The 19,019-nt window shown below is 36.6% G+C and overlaps 1 protein-coding gene across 5 annotated transcripts in view; it reads right to left on the reverse strand.

The window, feature by feature from the left end:
- kcc (solute carrier family 12 member kcc) overlaps positions 1-19,019 on the reverse strand; it is a 414,959-nt gene that overhangs the window by 144,253 nt on the left and 251,687 nt on the right. Inside the window, exon 1 of one of the 5 annotated variants that reach the window (XM_074102153.1) lies at positions 15,763-15,904. The exons of the other annotated variants lie outside the window; for them this stretch is intronic. Within the exon in view, the coding sequence (XP_073958254.1) occupies positions 15,763-15,823 (61 nt within the window). The 5' untranslated portion in view covers positions 15,824-15,904. Of the gene's footprint in view, positions 1-15,762; positions 15,905-19,019 lie in introns of those variants that run through there. 5 annotated transcript variants of the gene reach the window in all.

Below are 19,019 nucleotides of genomic sequence, written 5' to 3' on the forward strand. Positions count from 1 at the left end.
GCGGTCCGGTGGGTGAAAAGATTGTTTCGTGCTCCTAATTAAGTAATTTGTTCGCAGTAGTAAATTCAGGTGCTGTTACATTAAACTACTGAGCTCGTAGAGAAGATTAGATAGTTTTTCTATCACCAAATACTTAACCCTTGACCTTAATCACAATAACATAAGAGTCAATTATAGAGTAAGGTTACGCGGACGACGCTAGAATATTATTATCCTTAAAGGTGTCTCGAGTTTCTGATCAGCGGGATTAGATACTAAATAGAAAAGGACACGTGCAGTTAACTACAGAAAAACTTGAACCACTGACACGAGCACGCCCGTAGCACTTTTTGCTGCTTGTTATACTTAATTTTTTCCAAAATTATACTATTCGTTTCTTTATATTTAAAGTCCAGGTAGTATTTTGTACGATGAAGTGGTACTTACGTATACTATCAATGTTTGTGTGAGTGATAGTTAGACATTTATTTAGTTGCCTGATTGTTAAGATATGCAATCTAATGAGATCATGATACTTCTAAAAACAATCTTAGATATATTCGTGAAATGAAAAGTCTTAAAGTATAACAAATATTTCCTAAACATGAATACACACGCGTCAACTCACGCCAGGTAAACTTTTCATGTCTTATTAACTCCTACTTTTAGAAGAGTTTATTTTCGTTTTATTACAGACTTTCAAAACAACTGTGACGCTAAAACTTAAAACGTATATATAAGTGAAACCGACGCTTACTACAATTTATGCATGAGAAGCGGTGTTGCAGGTTACCCAGGCGCTTTAGGTACGTACTCGTACGCCTGGTATAATCGAATGAGTCCTGAATTTCGTTCAACAATATGCACTGCGGTTTAGAGGCACGATCTAGTGCATTTTGCTAGAGTTAGCTTAAGTCTCTTAACACTGTTCCTGTGATATCTACTGGTATGAAATAGAAACATGGCAAATTTCAAATTGTGACGATAACGTCATCCTATAAACTTTGTTGAGACATTATAATTAACTATCATCTAAGTATTTAGTATTATTTTATTTAACGGAAAAATGTGATGCAGTCTCCGTCTGTTCGAACAATACAAACAGAGATGGCATCACATTTATCCGCCAATTAAATTTGATCAATGGATGGTGAAACAGGGGGTTAATGTTATCCTTTAAATACTACTAAAGCGAAGCCAACGAGACGAGATTATACTTCATCTTTGTCTGATACGTCATTATAATAGTATTACGCTCCCTTTCTGTCTCGTTAACTATGCTATAGATTGCATTCTTAAATGAATAGTTTACATTTATTATTATTATTAGCCTATTCTGTCCCACTGCTGAGCAAAGGCCTCGTCCCGGTACTTCCACTGCTCTCTGTCCCCAGCATACAAGGGTCAGTCCTTCACGAAGTAGTTCAGTTCATCCCGCCATCGCCGTCTAGGTCTGCCAGGTCACTTTTTCGAGTTGGTGGACGTTAGAGTGGTCTAACGTCTAATTTACATTTATTTTATGATATATGGGTAGGTAAATGATTTTGATCACATGCTATCAAATATTCAAAATCATCTTATGAGCGAAACATCGATTCAGCCGGGTGTAACTTCTAGGGAAGCATTTTTTTTGCAAAAATACAAAACTCTCGCCCAGATTGATGCAAATTTTTTATATGAAAAAAAAAACACAGATGAAAGTAAATAATTACATTTACATTACGACGTAACATTTTTATGGTGCCTCTACCAGTCTGGCACTGTGTAGCACCGAGCGCAGTCGCGACTTAGCGAAGCAATTAAAAGCTCTCCTTTATTACTATTTTCTTGAGTTTTAAAGGTCTTTCAACAGCCTGAAAGTAGCTTCTTGGTAAGGGCACGAGTTACAAGTAAGGCATCGTAAAACGGAAGTTGCGGCACGCCCGTCGGTTTTATGCCAATGAAACTAATAAAAGCCACGAAGTGCTCCGATGTGAATACTGCGATATGGCGTGGAGCGGCCTACTTCGAAAGCTGTCGCTAATGGAACCTGTTTATGTAATTAAACGAATAAATGGTTATTAAAAACTATGATTAAAATTGTTAATGGAATATTGAATAAGCTATCAGTTTCTTTTAAAAATGAAAATGTAATTACTTAAGAATCGACGGTACACGCAAAGCGGACCCAGCTGTAACGAAATTCCATTTGCTAGTTTATTTTTTAAACTCAGACCAAGAAAAATCACAAGAAGTTCAAGTATCGTTTGGTCGTGGTTTATGTTATATAGAGACGGTTATAATTTTTCAATACTATGTCAAAGCTTATAAAAAATAATCGTAAGTTTTTCTGTCCACTCGAAAATATCAGTCAAAGAGCCGTTGCCATTGTGTAGAATTTGTACCTATTTGAAAATTGTACTTTATTTATTTTTTATTGCAAAATTTTATTTCGATTTTCTTCGAACTGCAAGCCTTTCAGTTTGCAAAACTCCAAGATACTCGTATGTGCGACATTAGATCAGCATTGAATAAGTTGAAACCTCGACGTGTTAAATTTTTCAGTGGCGATCCATCGATACGTTCCCCGTTAATAGGCGCTAAAAATACGCATTAAAATTTGGCACGTAAATTCTGACCCCTGCCCTGTCAATACGGTACTCGTTTAGGCCAGCACAATGGTTATTGTCTATATTCAGGGCTGGGCTCTTTATAACGACCTCAATTCCTGAATGAATAGAGCGGCTGAAAGCTGAAACAGATAGGCAAAGAGTGCAGGTTTAGGATCATCCCAATAATTATGAATGTGACTGTAACTTTTATTCAAATTACCAGGATAATGAAGTTAGCTTCATGAATAGATATTATATCTATTGTATCGGCCACATGACTTAAATAATTTAATGAATTAAAGGAAATAATGATTAAATAATGTATGGTATTTTACTTTGCGGAGGTCGACATAAATTAACTATGCACATCCGTAACCTTACGATAGCTACGTCAATGCAATAAGTATATGTTAATGCAACTCCTCCCCCTTCACACTATTAGACTACACACAAATCACACAAACCCAACTATCACCACCATCAATCTATACTGAAGCGTTTCAAACTCAGATCAAAGTTCATCCTAACATCTAACATGCATGGTGAACGGTTGTGTTGCTCTGAGGATGAGCAACGGAAATGCGTCAGTGTAGTGTAGTGGTGGTGATAGTTGGGTTCAGTCAATCAATATAATTTATTTGTTGGGTTGGTACGAGTATGACTGTGTCTGTTCTTGCAGTGTGAAGGTGGAGGAACAGCATGAACATATATTTATTTCATAAACGTAGCTATTGTAAGGTCAAGTGTGAGGAAAGTAATTGTTTATAGTTAATTGAATAAAAAATTGTTTTATTTAATTTTTAAGACGCATGAGGGCGTGTTGTCATTCACTTTAAAAAAGGAAGAATAAAAATTATAACAAAAAATTGAACCGACTACAAAAACTATGAAAATAATTTTCTACCAGTCTGAAGTCGGTCGGTGCCTCAGCACGAGCCAGCAGGAGTGGACCTATAGTCATCTACCTCACCTACGTACTTTATATTGGGCTTCAATCGCTACTGCTGGCTCGTGTTGAGGCACCGACTTCAGACTGGTAGAAAATTATTTTCATGGTTTTTTGTAGTCGGTTCAATTTTTTGTTATATTTTTTTTCACGCTTTTTAGTGTAAATAATCTAATATACAATAGTTTAATATCAACTGCTCGTCACGTTTTACGAAAGATTGCTTTTTCCGATGCAGAGACTTTCATTATTGTGGAGTCCTGGTGCTTTACCACCCGTTTTACCATATGCATTACGAGGAACATAAATTGCTTAGCAACTGTGTCAAAGTAATTAAAATTTAACCCGTAAAATACTTGTTATTGAGTAGTAGTCCACTTCACCAAATGATGATTTTCAAGAGCAAATGCACTAGTTACTACTAAATATATCCAATTTACTATAGGTGTCCCTACAACATTTTAAGAGTTCCCTCGATTTCCTTAGAATCCAATCATCAGATCCTGATTTGGTGCTTATGGGACCTAATTGAAGACATTCCTAGACGAATTAAAAAAAAACAAATCTTTTTATAAATGACGGAGTTCTGAGGTAACAAACATAAAAAAAGAAAAAAAAAACATACAACCGAATTGATATCCTCCTCCTTTTTTGAAGTCGATTAAAAAATGAAGTAACAATCTGTAACAATCGATGTTGCAATGTAGACTACATTGTACACGACAACATCGATCTCAGATGCGAGGCTTGTTCTATTTATAAAGTTGGAGTTAAGTTTTCATGATCGATTTTGCTGTTGTAAGCTTCGATATCTGACTCGTGTAAGTTCTATAAAACCTCAATTAGCGACATTATTCACCTGTTTACAGCTCTGCGCTTTCAGTCGACAACTAGTTTAGAAGATCCAGCTCGGATCGTAGCTGAGATCGATGGCTTTCGTAACTTCTTCCACGTTATACGATAATTGTTTGGGCCGAATGAAACTGTATTTATTTGGTGTCGAGATTTTTGTGTTGTTAACAGTCGATTGTAACATTAGAATGAAAATAGGAACATTTGGTTATTTATCTGTGATTTAAAATTTTAACAACTCCTGAATTTGCCATTATCCTATTATTTTTAATATTAATATACAAACAATGTTTAGCGAAGATAAAATTTTATTTGGTTGAAATTGGATTTAGTGTTTTTTTTTGATAAATCTGTATACCTACCTGTCTCTTTCTAAAACGCTTTTTTCTATGCAGCAAGAAAGGTGCTACTTGTCTTATGTTAAATCTTGATTTTCAAACCTCTATAACTCTGTTATACGTAAAGGTAGCTTGAAAATTGTTTTTCTTATCGATATCATGCATAAATCACAATATATTTAATTTTAAAAATAAATAAAATATTGTACCAAATATTGCAAGTGGCCTTAATTTTATTGTATAAAATGACCTCCAAGCCAGAATTTCAAACTTCCACAACAAAAACCCACAACCGGTTTACAAATTCAAAGCGCGCGCACATCACAGACGAAAATTCGGAATTAACTTTACACCGCTAATCCTGACAAGCTCATGACTTGTAGCTTTGTTAGCCACACAAAGAGCTTTCTATGAATACTTAACTTATTTCTGTTATTTCTGTTTAACTTTCATTCCAGCTGTTCGGACTAATGCCAATGTCAGCGAGCGCGCCCGAAGGCCGGCGGAACAGCCCGAACACCTGGATCGATTTTCTGCTTGAACTTGCGACGGTTCATGTGTGGTGCCGACATTGACGGTCCGATTATAGCACTGATTATGGCACGGTCATGGCTGCTTGCAAGGTTCACTTCAATTTTACAATACCATGGCAATCACTAGGAGGTCGAACGCTCCACTTATTTCCATTTCTCTGTCTACCTACTTTATTTCGGATGCTAATAAAAAGTACATGGTTATACTAAATACCTGGTTAATGTATCTTAATCATCTTGGTCGCATCTTGGTCATACGTCGCACTGTCTCACATGCTTCCTCTCAGAAAGAAAGGGCTTGAGCCGTAGTTTTCAGACGGGCCCAATGCTATGCCATTCAATTTCTTCGCAGGTGTGTGCAGAGTAGGTGTCATCACTATGTATTCCTTCGCCGTACCTAAAGTTCATGGAAATTTTTAACCGACGAAATAAACGGAGGAGGTTCTCAAGTCAACGCATATTTTTTTTTATTGTATGACCACGCATAACTTTTTACAGAGTAGTCTGATTTTGATGATACTTTTTTTTATTGGAACGCGTATACCCCGAGAGTGGTCCCATTTAAATTTGGAAAAAATATTCCTACCCTAAGGGTAGGAAAACAGGGGATGATTGATTGTTCAGTCGCTGATTGTACCTACTGTATGACCAGTCATAACTTTTTAGAGTAGTCTGATTTTCATAATTCTTTTTTTATTAGACAGGGTATACCTTGAAGTTGGCATTATATACATTTGAGAAAAAAAAACACCCCAAGGGAAAAAAGTATAAAATAAAAACTTTTTAACAAAAAAATTGAACCGCCGAAAAAACTGATACCTACTGGTACCTAGATTAAGGTCAAACAAAAAAGGTATATTATCTTTTGCTTTTCAGTTTTTCGGCGGTTCAATTTTATTGTTAAAAAGTTTTTTAAAAATAATTTTGCATATAAAAAAAACCGAAAACTCAGAAGTGCGAGCCCGGGCTCGAACCCACAACCATCTGCTTGAGATATACCATAGGTCAAACAAATAGGCTACGAGTTATCGTAAGGGCGCGGCGCCTTAAGTATCTTTACTCATAATAATTTAATAATTTATTTAATCAGGTGTTCATTTGCGGAGGTCCATATCAATTAACCGAAACAATTACTTTGCTCAACCGCGACCTTATGATAGCTACGTTTATGCAAGAAATGTGTGCTCATGCAGTTCCTCATCATAAACTAGACCAAACCATAAACTTGCATAAGTAAACATAGCTATCATACAAGGTCGCGGGTGAGCAAAGTAATTGTTTCAGTTCATCATAATTTAGACCATTTCCTAGCTTTCAGTCTCAAGTATTAATGATGTGTTTAAGGTACGGTCAAGGGCAAAGATATCGACACGGCCAAAGTTGCAAAAAGATGTATACGCGACTCTATGCACTTAACATTAAGGCCGTGTATACATATTTTTGCAACTTTGGCCGTGTCGATATCTTTGCCCTTGACTGTACCTACCCACTCTTTATTCCGGGAAAGAAAAGTACCAATATTTTTTATTATAATAAATGGTTCACCGTGATTGTTAATGCTATAAAATTTAATTTATTTGCTTCATATTTTCGCGCGCTTGTTCGATTTCCCAGCGGAAATTTAATGTTAGGGCCTGTTTCACCACTCATTGGTAAATTTTATGTGATGCCGTCTCTGTTTGTTTTGTCTGTATAAACAGAGATGGCATCACATTTATTTGTCACATGCCATAATATTTATGAATGAGTGGTGAAACAGGCCTTTACAGTTAAAAAAAGAGTACGGTGGGTACGGAATAGGAGTCACATCCGTGTAATAATTAATACTAATCTGACGACATGATTCTATTTATGTTTATATTTATTAAGTACTGGCTGTTGCCCGCAACTTTGCCTGCGATGATTTAGTTTTTTGCTATCCCGTAGGAATTGAGGAGTTTTTTGAGATAATATTTATTGTATACATTTGTCCAAGTTATTTGTGCCAAATGTCCATTCAAATCCGTGGAGCCATATTGCGTTGTCGCGTTTGTTATTCTATCGAACACCGAAACATCTAAACTTTCACATTTATATAATAGTAGGATTAATAAACAAATAATTTATTTATCCTTAATTAAAGTAGTTTTGGTAATATTTAAGATAGGCAACGGATTTACATACATACTTACTTATACAGATAAAATACACTTAGGTAAGTACAGTCAAGTGCAAAGATATCGACAAGGCTAAAGTTGCAAAAATATGCACTTAATATTAAGGTCGTTTATACATATTTTTGAAATTATGGCCGTGTCGATATATTTGCACTTGACTGTACATATAACATACATAGTTACACATAATATAACATCCATGACTCGAGTCCATATTCATGTCCGTCATATAATGTCCGGCCCTACGATGTTTGTTGTTAAGTTTGGTTGTCTGTAAGGGATCGCTTTGATGCGATAAGATGGACGACTTTTTGAAACTTCTTTCTAGACATTGTATTGTACTACCTTCATCGATATGCGAATATCCAACGTTCGAAGCCCCACATATTATGTAATATGACATGGAATCCGACGTACAGTCGACCAAATTGAATCTGTACCAGGGTGGAATCTTTGTCCTACTAATGCTAGTTGATATACCATACTTTGGTCAAAGAAATCATAGTGACATTGATTATTAATTTTTTTTGCTAAAAATGTCATTTTCAATGCAACCTTTTTTGCTGCCTGCTCTTTTTGTTGACTGTAATTGCATTGTCATCTTACTTTACTGCATTTCCGTGCCAAAGTTCAATTCGATGCCATTAAACATTGAGGAGTTCCCTCTAGCGGAGACAATCCTGGCTGGACCACCAGGGTGTCACTACCAGATTATTGTGTTGTCACCAGATTTAAATAAATACTTAGTTATGTCAAATTCCCAGCCAATCCGACCACTGCAAGTGGGTCAAATTTTACTTACTATATTTGACCCGTACATACGAGTAAGTACACACGGTATATTTCAAGTTAAATAAAACTTGAAAAAAGATTTCATCCTAGTAATTTATTATTTTGTTCGACTGTACATTTTCTCCAGCTCACTGTCTCTAGACAATATTGCCAAAACGGTCGGAGCGATAGATCAAAAAGTGATTCCAATAAAGTAGACGTCTATAAGGCAGGTTGGTTGTGTCCTGCTCCTGGCCAAGTGATTTATGATACTGCTTAAATCGTATTCAAATCAAATGTTTGACCATGGAACCCTCTTCGTGAATCTGTGGATTTTCTTCTGTTAATTCTTATGGTTCCGCATCATAAGGGTGACAAACGGAACCCTATTAAATAGTCGCTACATAGCTTAGATAGACAAGTGATTATTTTCATAATATGTATTTCTGTGGCCGCTACAAGAACAAATAATTTAAAATTACCCCACTCTGCGCTGTTACGTTTCGCTTAGAAGCAGGGATAACACTCTTCTTCACTTTGTTGTGTCATTATTTTTCTCTCTTTTGTGTTAAACAAGAACAGTTTTATAAATGCCTAAAAAAATGACTTACATCTAACATCACTCTCAACAAGTCACGGGAACAAAATTTGATTTGTGGAGATTTATAAATCGTGAGTTTAGTTTTTCATTGATATTATTATGTGCGTAAATCATAAGAGTTTCAAATAAAAAATTAAGCCAAATTTGCTACAACAAAATTTCAGCGGTCGAACTATCAAACTCTGATATAGTGAACCACTGTGTACTTCAAGGTCTAAAAATGTTATAATAGTAACTTATGTACTCTTAACGCAAACTTTTGAAGGTTCCTTACTCGAAAACATGTTCAAGGAGACTACTACTAAGCTTCCGGCAGTCTAACTCGCACTTTGATGATTATTTGTTAATACAATATTCATCAATAAGTTAATACCATCACCTTGAATTGACAATAGCCGTGACATGGAGTCTACCCCACTCACGGTTTATTTTGAGCAACGAAAACAACCCATCTGTCTACGTCGGTTCAAGGATGGCCGGGGACACGCACGTTCGACGTTCCGTGGATATCAACTGCCACCATTTCCTGTATCATTTCACATTCATCAAGGACCTTTCATTTTTCCAGCTCGGTTAGCCTTCGTCGAAGGCCGCTCAATAAATATTTAATTACTTTGTTATTATGACGTAGTTTGTCATTGTATGTTGACTGTCAACACGACATAGCAATTAATTCAGAACTCACGATTTTCATAAAGCACTGTGATTAATAAAACGCTAACTCATTTTTCCATTGTTTTTTTTTTATGATATATCTATAAAAGTTAGGAGATATAATCAAAATTTACACCAAGTATATGCAGAGCCTATTCAACTACAAAAACTGCATACGATAGACAAGTTAAATTTAAGTTCATGAATTTAAATGTAAATATACTCTTATTTTGATCATAAATTACCTCTAACACCAATTATCACTTTAATGCCGCATATTTTGCAATTGAATCACTAAATCAGAAAATATTATGAGCAAACTTGTAACATTTTTGAAATATCTATCCAATAATATCCAACACTACGGGTTTAGACGAGAAAAGTTACGTGTGGGGGAGGTACCCTACATTATTTTTTAAAATTTAGTATTAGCACATTGCCGTCATTGTTAACTATATCATCATCATCATACCAGACATAGGACGTCCATTGTTAGAAATAGGCCTCCCCTGCATCCACCGTGAACCTGCGCGCGACGTTAATCAGGTGCGCTTGCCGATCCGCGCTCTCCTTTCGGCCCCAACGACCCTGCTTATTGCCACTTCAACGAGCTAATTGGCTTGGCTATGTCGGTGACCCTTATTCTTCTACGTATCTCCTAATTTCTGATTCGATCCCGTAGAGAAACCCCAAGCATAGCTCTCTCCATAGCTCGCTGAGCAATTTTGAGGCTATTTATAAGACCTAATAGTGAAACACCACGTCTCGGATCCATTATGTCATCACTGGCATTGGTTAAAGACTTTCGTCTTAATTACATAGTCGTTAAAAATTATAGCTTTCTAGCACTAACGGGCTCTAGCCTAAGACGCGGCAAACGGACACACATACCGACGGACATGGCGCAACTTTACGAGTTCCTTGTAAGACTACGGAATCCTAAAAACTATGTCTCGTGTGCACGCAATTACGATGCATTTGCAGCGTGAATATATAGTCATTTTTAAGGAATCCTAGAAAGGGATTGACTATTAGCTCTGCGGTTGTTCCAGCAACTGCAATTTACTGCCTGCTCGTAAAAGTGATACCTTTCAAGGCGGTGCGGTTCAAGAGCGGCCAAGGTTACATTTTTATCAGTGCTGTTTACAGGTTATCTTTAAATTATTTTAATTTCAGCAGGTTAAAGGGTTAGTTGGACTGAATATTATTATAAGTTAAGCGTCAATTTTTGTTAAATATTTACTGGGCCTTGGATGACAGTTCCACATAATTTTGACACTACTTAGACTGCGTTTTCACCAGAGATGTGCGAGGATCCTTTGCGAGGAATGTACGAAAAACTCCATACACACTCTCATCTATGTATGTATATAGTACTCAGTCACTAGTAGCGGCCAGTGGAGCGCGCACTCTGCTTTCGCCTAACCACACCTCGCTCGCATATTTGAAAAGAGCCCGCTACACACCCTCGCTACGCATCCTCGCACCGCTCAGCTACCGCACCGCTCAGCTACCTCGCACATCTCTGGTGGAAACAGTCACAACGTTCCACAACCTTGCATCACACTCGCACCGCTCAGCTACCTCGTACATCTCTGGTGAAAACAGTCACAACGTTCCACAACCTTGCAACACACTCTCGCACCGCTCAGCTACCTCGGGTTTGCATTTGACGTGGAGCTATATAGATAACTCTGGACGTCACTCATGTCTTTAGCGCAGTTTATCAGTATATCGGGATAAAAAGTAGCTTATGTGTTATTCCACTCACGCAGCTACGAGTAGGTATACGAGTATCCACATACCAAATTTCATTTAAATCCGTTCAGCCGTTTTAGCGTGAAGGAGTATCAAACATACACACATAAACACACATCCTCCACTCAAACAGACTCACAAACTTTGGCATTTTCAATATTAGCAAGATAAGATAAGATTGTATATCTGTCAAATGCATCATACAGTCCAGTAGTAATTTAGTGATTTTTTTTTTATGATAAAGTTTGAAAACGCTCGCTGTCTTGAAAAATAAGTTATTTGCAGATATGTGCGCTGGATTATGATGGTGCTGACATAAAATATACAATCCGAGTTCCCAATTTAACTTATAGTAAGATTTTTATCGTAAAAGTTGAATGAAATTTTCTTACTTACGTTGTTAGAGTTAGACATTGCTTTAGAAATATAAATAGTGTCATTAAATCATAATTTAACCTTAATACTAGTTGAAATTGGTAAGCTAATGGATTACTTTACTACTCGTAATAGTCCTAAGCTTACTAATAATAATTGTTAAACTTTGTGAGCATATGGTGTGCGTGCGTGTGTGGGTATGTTTGTTACTCCTACACGATTAATGGTTTGAGGAATTCGGGTGAAATTTGATTCTTAGATAACTAAACATCTGGAATATCACACAGGTTATGTACTTTTCATCCTCATATTTCCTCGGGGTCAGGATAAAATTTTGAAATATTGACCGCTAGGCTAAAGTCACGAAATTTGGCATGGTTGTTTTTCATGGAACTTCAATGAAGACCACAGTCGGTGTCATTACAAGCTTTATAATAGTTTCACCTGTCCCGTTGTCTGTCTGTCTGTGGTCAAATCTTGCAACTTAAAGTCGATCAATTTTTAATACTTATGTAAATTGCGTGACAATACAATAATCTGGTAGTAACTTCCTGGTAGTCCGGCCAGGATCGTCTCCGCAGGACGGAACTCTTTAACGGTTAATGGCATCGGCAAGTAAAGTCGACAAAAAGTACAGTCAGCAAAACAAGCTTATATTGTGTAAAAATATTATTGGGTGTTCTCATATTGGCGTGCTTTGGGTCAATTCCACGCCCCCCCCCTCCCCCACAGCACGGCAGGCAGCTCAAGGATCTGCTTACCCTAGAAGTAACCCAATGAACGCCTATGCGGCCACGGAATCTGGTGAAACTTCGGAATTTCAATTCGTCTGTCAGATAGATCTACTGATTTGAGCGAGCGAAGCCACAGACAAAAGCTAGTAAATTAATAAAGTTAAAAGCGAAGCTGATTACTAAATTGGATCAAAAAAGTAATGGAGTATCGATATAAAGATCACTTTTATCACCCCAAGTACCTACAAGCGATCGCTTTAGACTTAAAAGTGATAGTTCAATCTAACAACTAGTTGGTACATAGTTTCATTTCGTTGTTTCGTGTTCAGAACTTTACGCGTTAGTAGCCGTGTTGGGAACGACATAATTTGTTTTGTGCCCTTGTGACGGTGATATATTAGTACTCTGCATTAAGCATACAAATATGCAGAATAAATGTGAACATGGTAAATTTTATTGTGTCATATTACTACTGTAATTAACGCGTTTGTTATTAAAGAGCGGACTTATGTGGAGAATGAATGACCGTGGCAAATGATCGCCTATCATTGTAAAGATTTGTGTACTCCGTCTAATTAGCACTTACTTAGTTTAGAAAACTGACACGTTTATAGAAAAAGTGCACAAATCGGAAGAATAGCCGCTCTAATTTTAGTAATGAATGATCACATTGGGCAACGTTAGGTAATGTACACTCGTGTAGTGACTAGGGGAGACCGAGTAGAGTTGTGACACAGACGACTTGTGACATCGTCGATTTTTGCGAACTTATTCACTGCAAGTAAGCTCGCAACAGCGCGTGTCTGATAGCTCGAAACTTGAACAAAAAAACGCGCGCCATTGCGAGCTCGTTAGCAGTTAATAAGTTATAAAAAATCGATGTTGTCACTACATGTCTCCTCAGTAATAACTCTCCTCGGGTTCCGCTATACTAGCGCAATCTAGTCGTCAAATTATATAATCTGCAACGCAGTTTTTTAACTCGGACACATGAATACAACTTCCGATATCTGCCTAGAGAGATCTCTTTATTGTTGCCTTTCCCTACACTAGGTAGCCTTATACTTTTTTTTAATCTCTTCCTGTCTTGATTTTTGCTTCTCATAGTGCATCTCCTATTAAGAATGGTTTGGTTATACATTTTTAACAAAAAAGTAAGACCGACTCTAAAAAAATAAAAAAATAACGAAAAATGGAACCGACTCTACCGTTATCTACCTCAACTACATCCTGCTGGTTCGTGCTGAGTCACCGACTTCGAGATTGTAGGTACCTAGAAAAATATTTACAAGGGTTTTGTAGTCGGTTCCATTTTTCGTTATTTTTTATTTTTTTGGAGTCTGTTTTACTTTTTTGTTTAAAATTTCTTTATTTCTCACTTTTTAGTGATTTGTAGCCAAAGTACATCTCACAACGATTCCAGTAAGCCCAAACACAGCTTAGTTACGTTGTTTGATAACAGAGTTCCGTTGCCTACCTTCCGACTTCAGCATCAGATCAATTCGAAAGAATCATTAACTGTAAGCTCCTTCTTAGTCGCTTATCTATGTAGGTATATTAATCATGATCGACGAGCGAGCATTACTTAGCTTTGAAGAGTTCCATTGGTCATCTACGGTCTTCTTCATCAGGTCCAGTTTACCAAATGATACTATCTGAATGTAAATGCTTATCTTAATGCTAAAAATGCTAAAATAGCCATAGGTGTACCTATAAAATTTGAGGTTAGCCCTCGATTTCCCTAGGATCCCATCATCAGATCTTGACTTGGTGACAATGGGACCACCTCAGACGAGTACCCTTGCGAATAAAAAAATAATTTTGAAAATCCGTCCACAATTGACTGAGTAATCGGCGAACATACATAAAAAAAATACAAACATTGGAACATAAAACCTCCTCCTTTTTTGAAGTCGGTTAATGATATGGCACAAATATTTTAAATCTCTAGAATTAATATTACGCACATTTTGCCCCAGCTTTGAAGCGCTCCTATTTATAATATTAAACTCAATTTAGATTGAATTAATAAGAACATCTTATTCAAGAAAAACGCAATTTGAATTGTCAATCTTTATGGTTGTTTAACAAATAACCGGCAAAACAAAGTAATCGCCACAACATGATTTAGTTGTTATTGTTATGCTCAAAACTTAACCTCAATAATATTGCTAAACATTTTTCAACTGAAACATTGAGAAAAATACTTCGATAACCGCGCCGCAAAACTTTCATCAACTTGTTACTTAGCATTCAGATGGTAGAAACTTCGTTAATATAACATTCCAAGTGACATTAAATATATACTGCGGCAAGATAAACTGTATAAGCTACGCGGCGGAGTACCCACTATAGATAGCGTCTAATGACTTCTCTTAATGTGAAATATACGCGTTTCCTTACAATTTCTTCTACCTGGCCCGTGTTTGGGGAAAAGTAAAACATTTTTGCGTAAAAACGACAGTTCCTTAGGGGCCTACCACTGCTGCCAGTAACTTAAGTATATACTTGATATAATTTAGGGTCAGTGGAGAACGCATTTCGGCGTCGCTTTTAAATCTTCCAGCTACTTCAATATTTCACTTCGTGTTTCTTAGTTGCTGAATTACTTACGTGCATGGAGTGTCCTGAACTGAATGTATTGTACAATTACCTGTAAAAAAACAATAAATGTCATCAATAAATTGCATTCATCTTAGTAAATAAAGTGACAAGGCTTCACTCATTCACTCAAGTTGATGAATCAGTGAGTCAGCTCGCAACTTCAACAACTTGGGCGTAAGAAATAGAAAAGTCTGCAGCTTGGGTTAAGTTGTGAGCATATGTAGTAAATATTCATCATATACTCGTAATTATCATTAATTTGAATAATAGCCATCAATTATGCAATTAACTCCTAAAACCAATAAATTTGACATCCCATCTTAATTATTGTTTCATTAGTGCGCTCATAATTCCGAAGTTGGCTCAGACTATCCAACAGCATCAACAACTGTAAGTCTGGATTGGATTCGTTAAGTAGGCAAACTTGTTGAGCATGATTAAAACAACTTTGCTTCGAACGGCGCTAAAACTGTTTGCCCAAAACTTCGGAGTGAACCAACCTTCAGCGGTTTTACATTGCTCCCTGTTTGATACAAAAACGTGATGCCCTATTGCCCTAGTTACTTTTAGTTACATCCAGGGATCCATTAACACTATGTTTTGCCGAACCCCGTTGTTCAACTTGGCTTCGTAATTTGCATACGAAACATCAAGCCTATATTTTGTGAGCGTTTACTTAAATATGTGCGCGAAGCTTCCACGGATTTCGAGAGGTGCTTTTAGGAGAATAAACAGTTTTTCCTCAAGTATTTTAGGTATCAAGTGTCAAGAAAATAGCACGGCGTTGTGTATCCCAGCTTCTAACTACAGCCTGATTTACAGATTACTCTTAATTGTCCCAGTTGTGTTTTAGTTCCCTATATTAATTACCTTGTGATAGATTACTGTATCCGTCTGGAGTCATCAACGGTGTCTCACCACCACTATACATTATTGAAAATTTCAATCACTTAATTCAGCTCAAAAACATCACTTCACAAATGAAACACTTTCTACCGCTGAAATTTGTTTCTTACGCAAACTATTTTAAGTAAATAACATGCATAGTAAGACGACAATTAACCTAAAAGCAAGTATGACAAATGACACAATAACAGATAACATCGAAGACAACGCTATTCTTCTATAAATGGGGCAAACCGGGTCATGTCATTTAGTTAAGAGTAACTTTATCCCTGAACAAAGACAACGATTCTTAGCTCTTAGGATTCTTATCACACAGAATATAAAACAGTACATTAAGGTGATTTACTGAGAAACAAAATGCATAAGAAACAGGTTATTGTTAGCCTTCACTAGTTCATTATTATTATATTGTCTATATTGCACTATCTAATGCATGCTGTCTAGTTACAGGTAGGTACCTAAATGTAGTGAAAGCACCAAGTATTTATTTTAAAATAAGTTTACGTATAACCATTATAAACGTTTAAAAAAAAATAGTTTAAAATTGATTTTTATTCGATATTAGATTTAAAATCTCAACAACAAAAGGTCTCATATTTCTGTTGCTGTAGTTAGAATTGAAAAACCTTGGAATAAACGCCACTTAAAGGCACTATGCACAAAGTACAATGCTGGTTTAGAAAATCTGTAACTATTACGCAGTCCAACAGTTTGTAATCGAATTATTAGGTTTTTTCAAAAAGTCCATGAGTTAAGTTCTCTATATACAGCGTCCTACAAAGTAACTCCATTTAATATCACAGAACAATACTCAAACTTGAGCCAACCACTTTGCGAAGAAACTTAATTTAATCCGCCATTCATTCTAGTTTCAATTCAATAAATCAAATGAACGTCGAAACATTTCTACGCAAATATTTCATCGAGTAAAAAGGTTGAAATTCAAAATTTGGTAGGAGATGAGTTTATCAAGAATTCGCGGCAATAATAATACCTATCAAATTTCAAACGAATATACCCAAAACCAATTTCGCACGATCGCATTATTAATTTCAATAAATATTCCTTAGGGATGAATTATTCTATTAAAATTATTTTATTTGAATTATTCTGTTTAAACACAAATAGGCAATAACGCGACGTCATTATTAGGGATCCTGGAATATTAAATGTTTAAAGCTCGAAATGACAATTGAATTTCCAATTTCGGAAATATGAGTAGCATTTGTTTGTTCACTAAGCTTTTTAAACTGTGGTGTAAAATGGACCGCAGTTGCAAGTCCCGCGTGTAGCCGAGCGAGGTGGTGGCGCGACTGCCACTACCACCACCCCTTGGTGGTATCAACCACCGCGCCCTTCGCAGTTAACCCCGGGTCATCCAGCAATGAAACTTGGAGGTGGTACTAAGCCCCTAAATGTCAATAAATTACATAATATAAATAAGCTTCATCGTTTAATTTTTAAATAATTACGTATTTAGTTAAAAATATGTGAAAATGACAAAGCAGAATGTAAAAAGTATGAAAACTTTATAATAGCTAAAATCATCATCATCATCATCCCAGCCTATATACGTCCCACTGCTGGGCACAGGCCTCCTCTCAGAACAAGAGGGCTTGGGCCATAGTTCCCACATAGGCATAGCTAAAATGCCTTATCCAAATACAGAAAAAGTGCGACCAGCTTTGTTTTACGATAATTAGAAATTGATAAACAAAATATTTGCAAAATTTTTATGCTCCCTCCCGCCTTACTGTCATTGTGGGTAACTTCAGTATGGATAATTTTTGTCATAATAACTTTTAATAGCTTATTTTTAATGTTACACGGTAGTTAGTACTCGACAACTATCAGCCGGGCTTGACGAAAAAATAATAAGACAACAATTGGAATGCGCAGCGTAGGACGTCCAACAACGAGAATGCAGGCCGCTGCCAACCGAAGCGACTGGAGGTCTGTGGGGGAGGACTATGTCCAACAGTGGGCGTCCTACGGCTGAGATGATGATGATTAATTTTAATTCAAGCAGCGACACTAGCGACATCTTTGCTGTAACTCTCATCGAGAAACTTTCAGCACCCCATTGGAACTAACCACTCACCCGGACAAGAGATGTCGTCATTAAGTAATCAAATTAGGATTGGTGTTTTAGTGTCGCTGCTTAAGTGACTAAATAAGAAAACAAACAAGCTGAGATATGTGGCGCATAGGAGAAATTCGTGTCTGTATCACTGTCCAGCTGTGGTGTAGCGGTATAGCACGCGGCACTGAATGCCGAGGATCTGGGTTCGATTTTCTGTGCTGGTCTTATTTTTCTGGTTTTTCTATGCATTTATATTTTTCAGTTTGTATTTTTTGTTTGTCCCAGCAGTGGGACACCTTTATAGGATTCTAAATAATAATAATAATAATAATAATTTTCGATATTAATTTTAATTAATTTGGATCTTCAATGTTCTCACAAGAGAAAAGCCATATAATCATCATTACCCCATGATCACTTCTCATGATAACGTCTTGTAGTAGAGTCAGAGCATAGAGAGAATGGAACGCTTTTCATGGCTGTGCTAGCCAATAAATATAGGAGAGACATTTTCGACTACAAGCTTGGCATGCATAGGAGAAATAAGCGTGCGAAGAACCAACGTCAAATTGGTGTTTTTGCTTTTATGAATACAACTAACCAAAACCAGCTAGATAACTCTCTACCACTTTATTGTGTTACTTTTTAAAGTAATTGTATCTACATGATGACTGGCGGTCCCGTCTGCGCGTACCGTTGCTCGCAGGCAGTCGCCGCTAGTTCGCGCACAGTGCCTTCTTAGTGGCCTTCTTGCATCAGCTCCAGAGTGTGACGTGTTTGATGGTCGATGGAATTGTGTATGTGATGAATGTTTAAGGTTCTGTGAGATGATGGATGCACGTTTGTCCACCTGTACTTAAAAAAAAGTTTAAATGTTTTGTTTTATACCTTTTATTTATGAATTGTTGTTTTGTTGGATTGTCATTCAATCTCTTTCTCTCTTCTCAGTGTTTGTCTTGCGCAGTGCATTAGTGTTTAACTGTTATACTGTGTAAGTTTCTTTGAAATAAATAAAATAAATAAATGATAATTAATATCTTACCAATATCATAAATATGAAAGTTCATAACCATGTAAAAAAAGTTGATCGGATTGTGGAAATTATCATCACCCAATTTTACTTGTGAGTTTATTAATA

Source organism: Choristoneura fumiferana, chromosome 18 (assembly GCF_025370935.1).
Source record: "Choristoneura fumiferana chromosome 18, NRCan_CFum_1, whole genome shotgun sequence".
NCBI classification, from domain to species: domain Eukaryota; kingdom Metazoa; phylum Arthropoda; class Insecta; order Lepidoptera; family Tortricidae; genus Choristoneura; species Choristoneura fumiferana.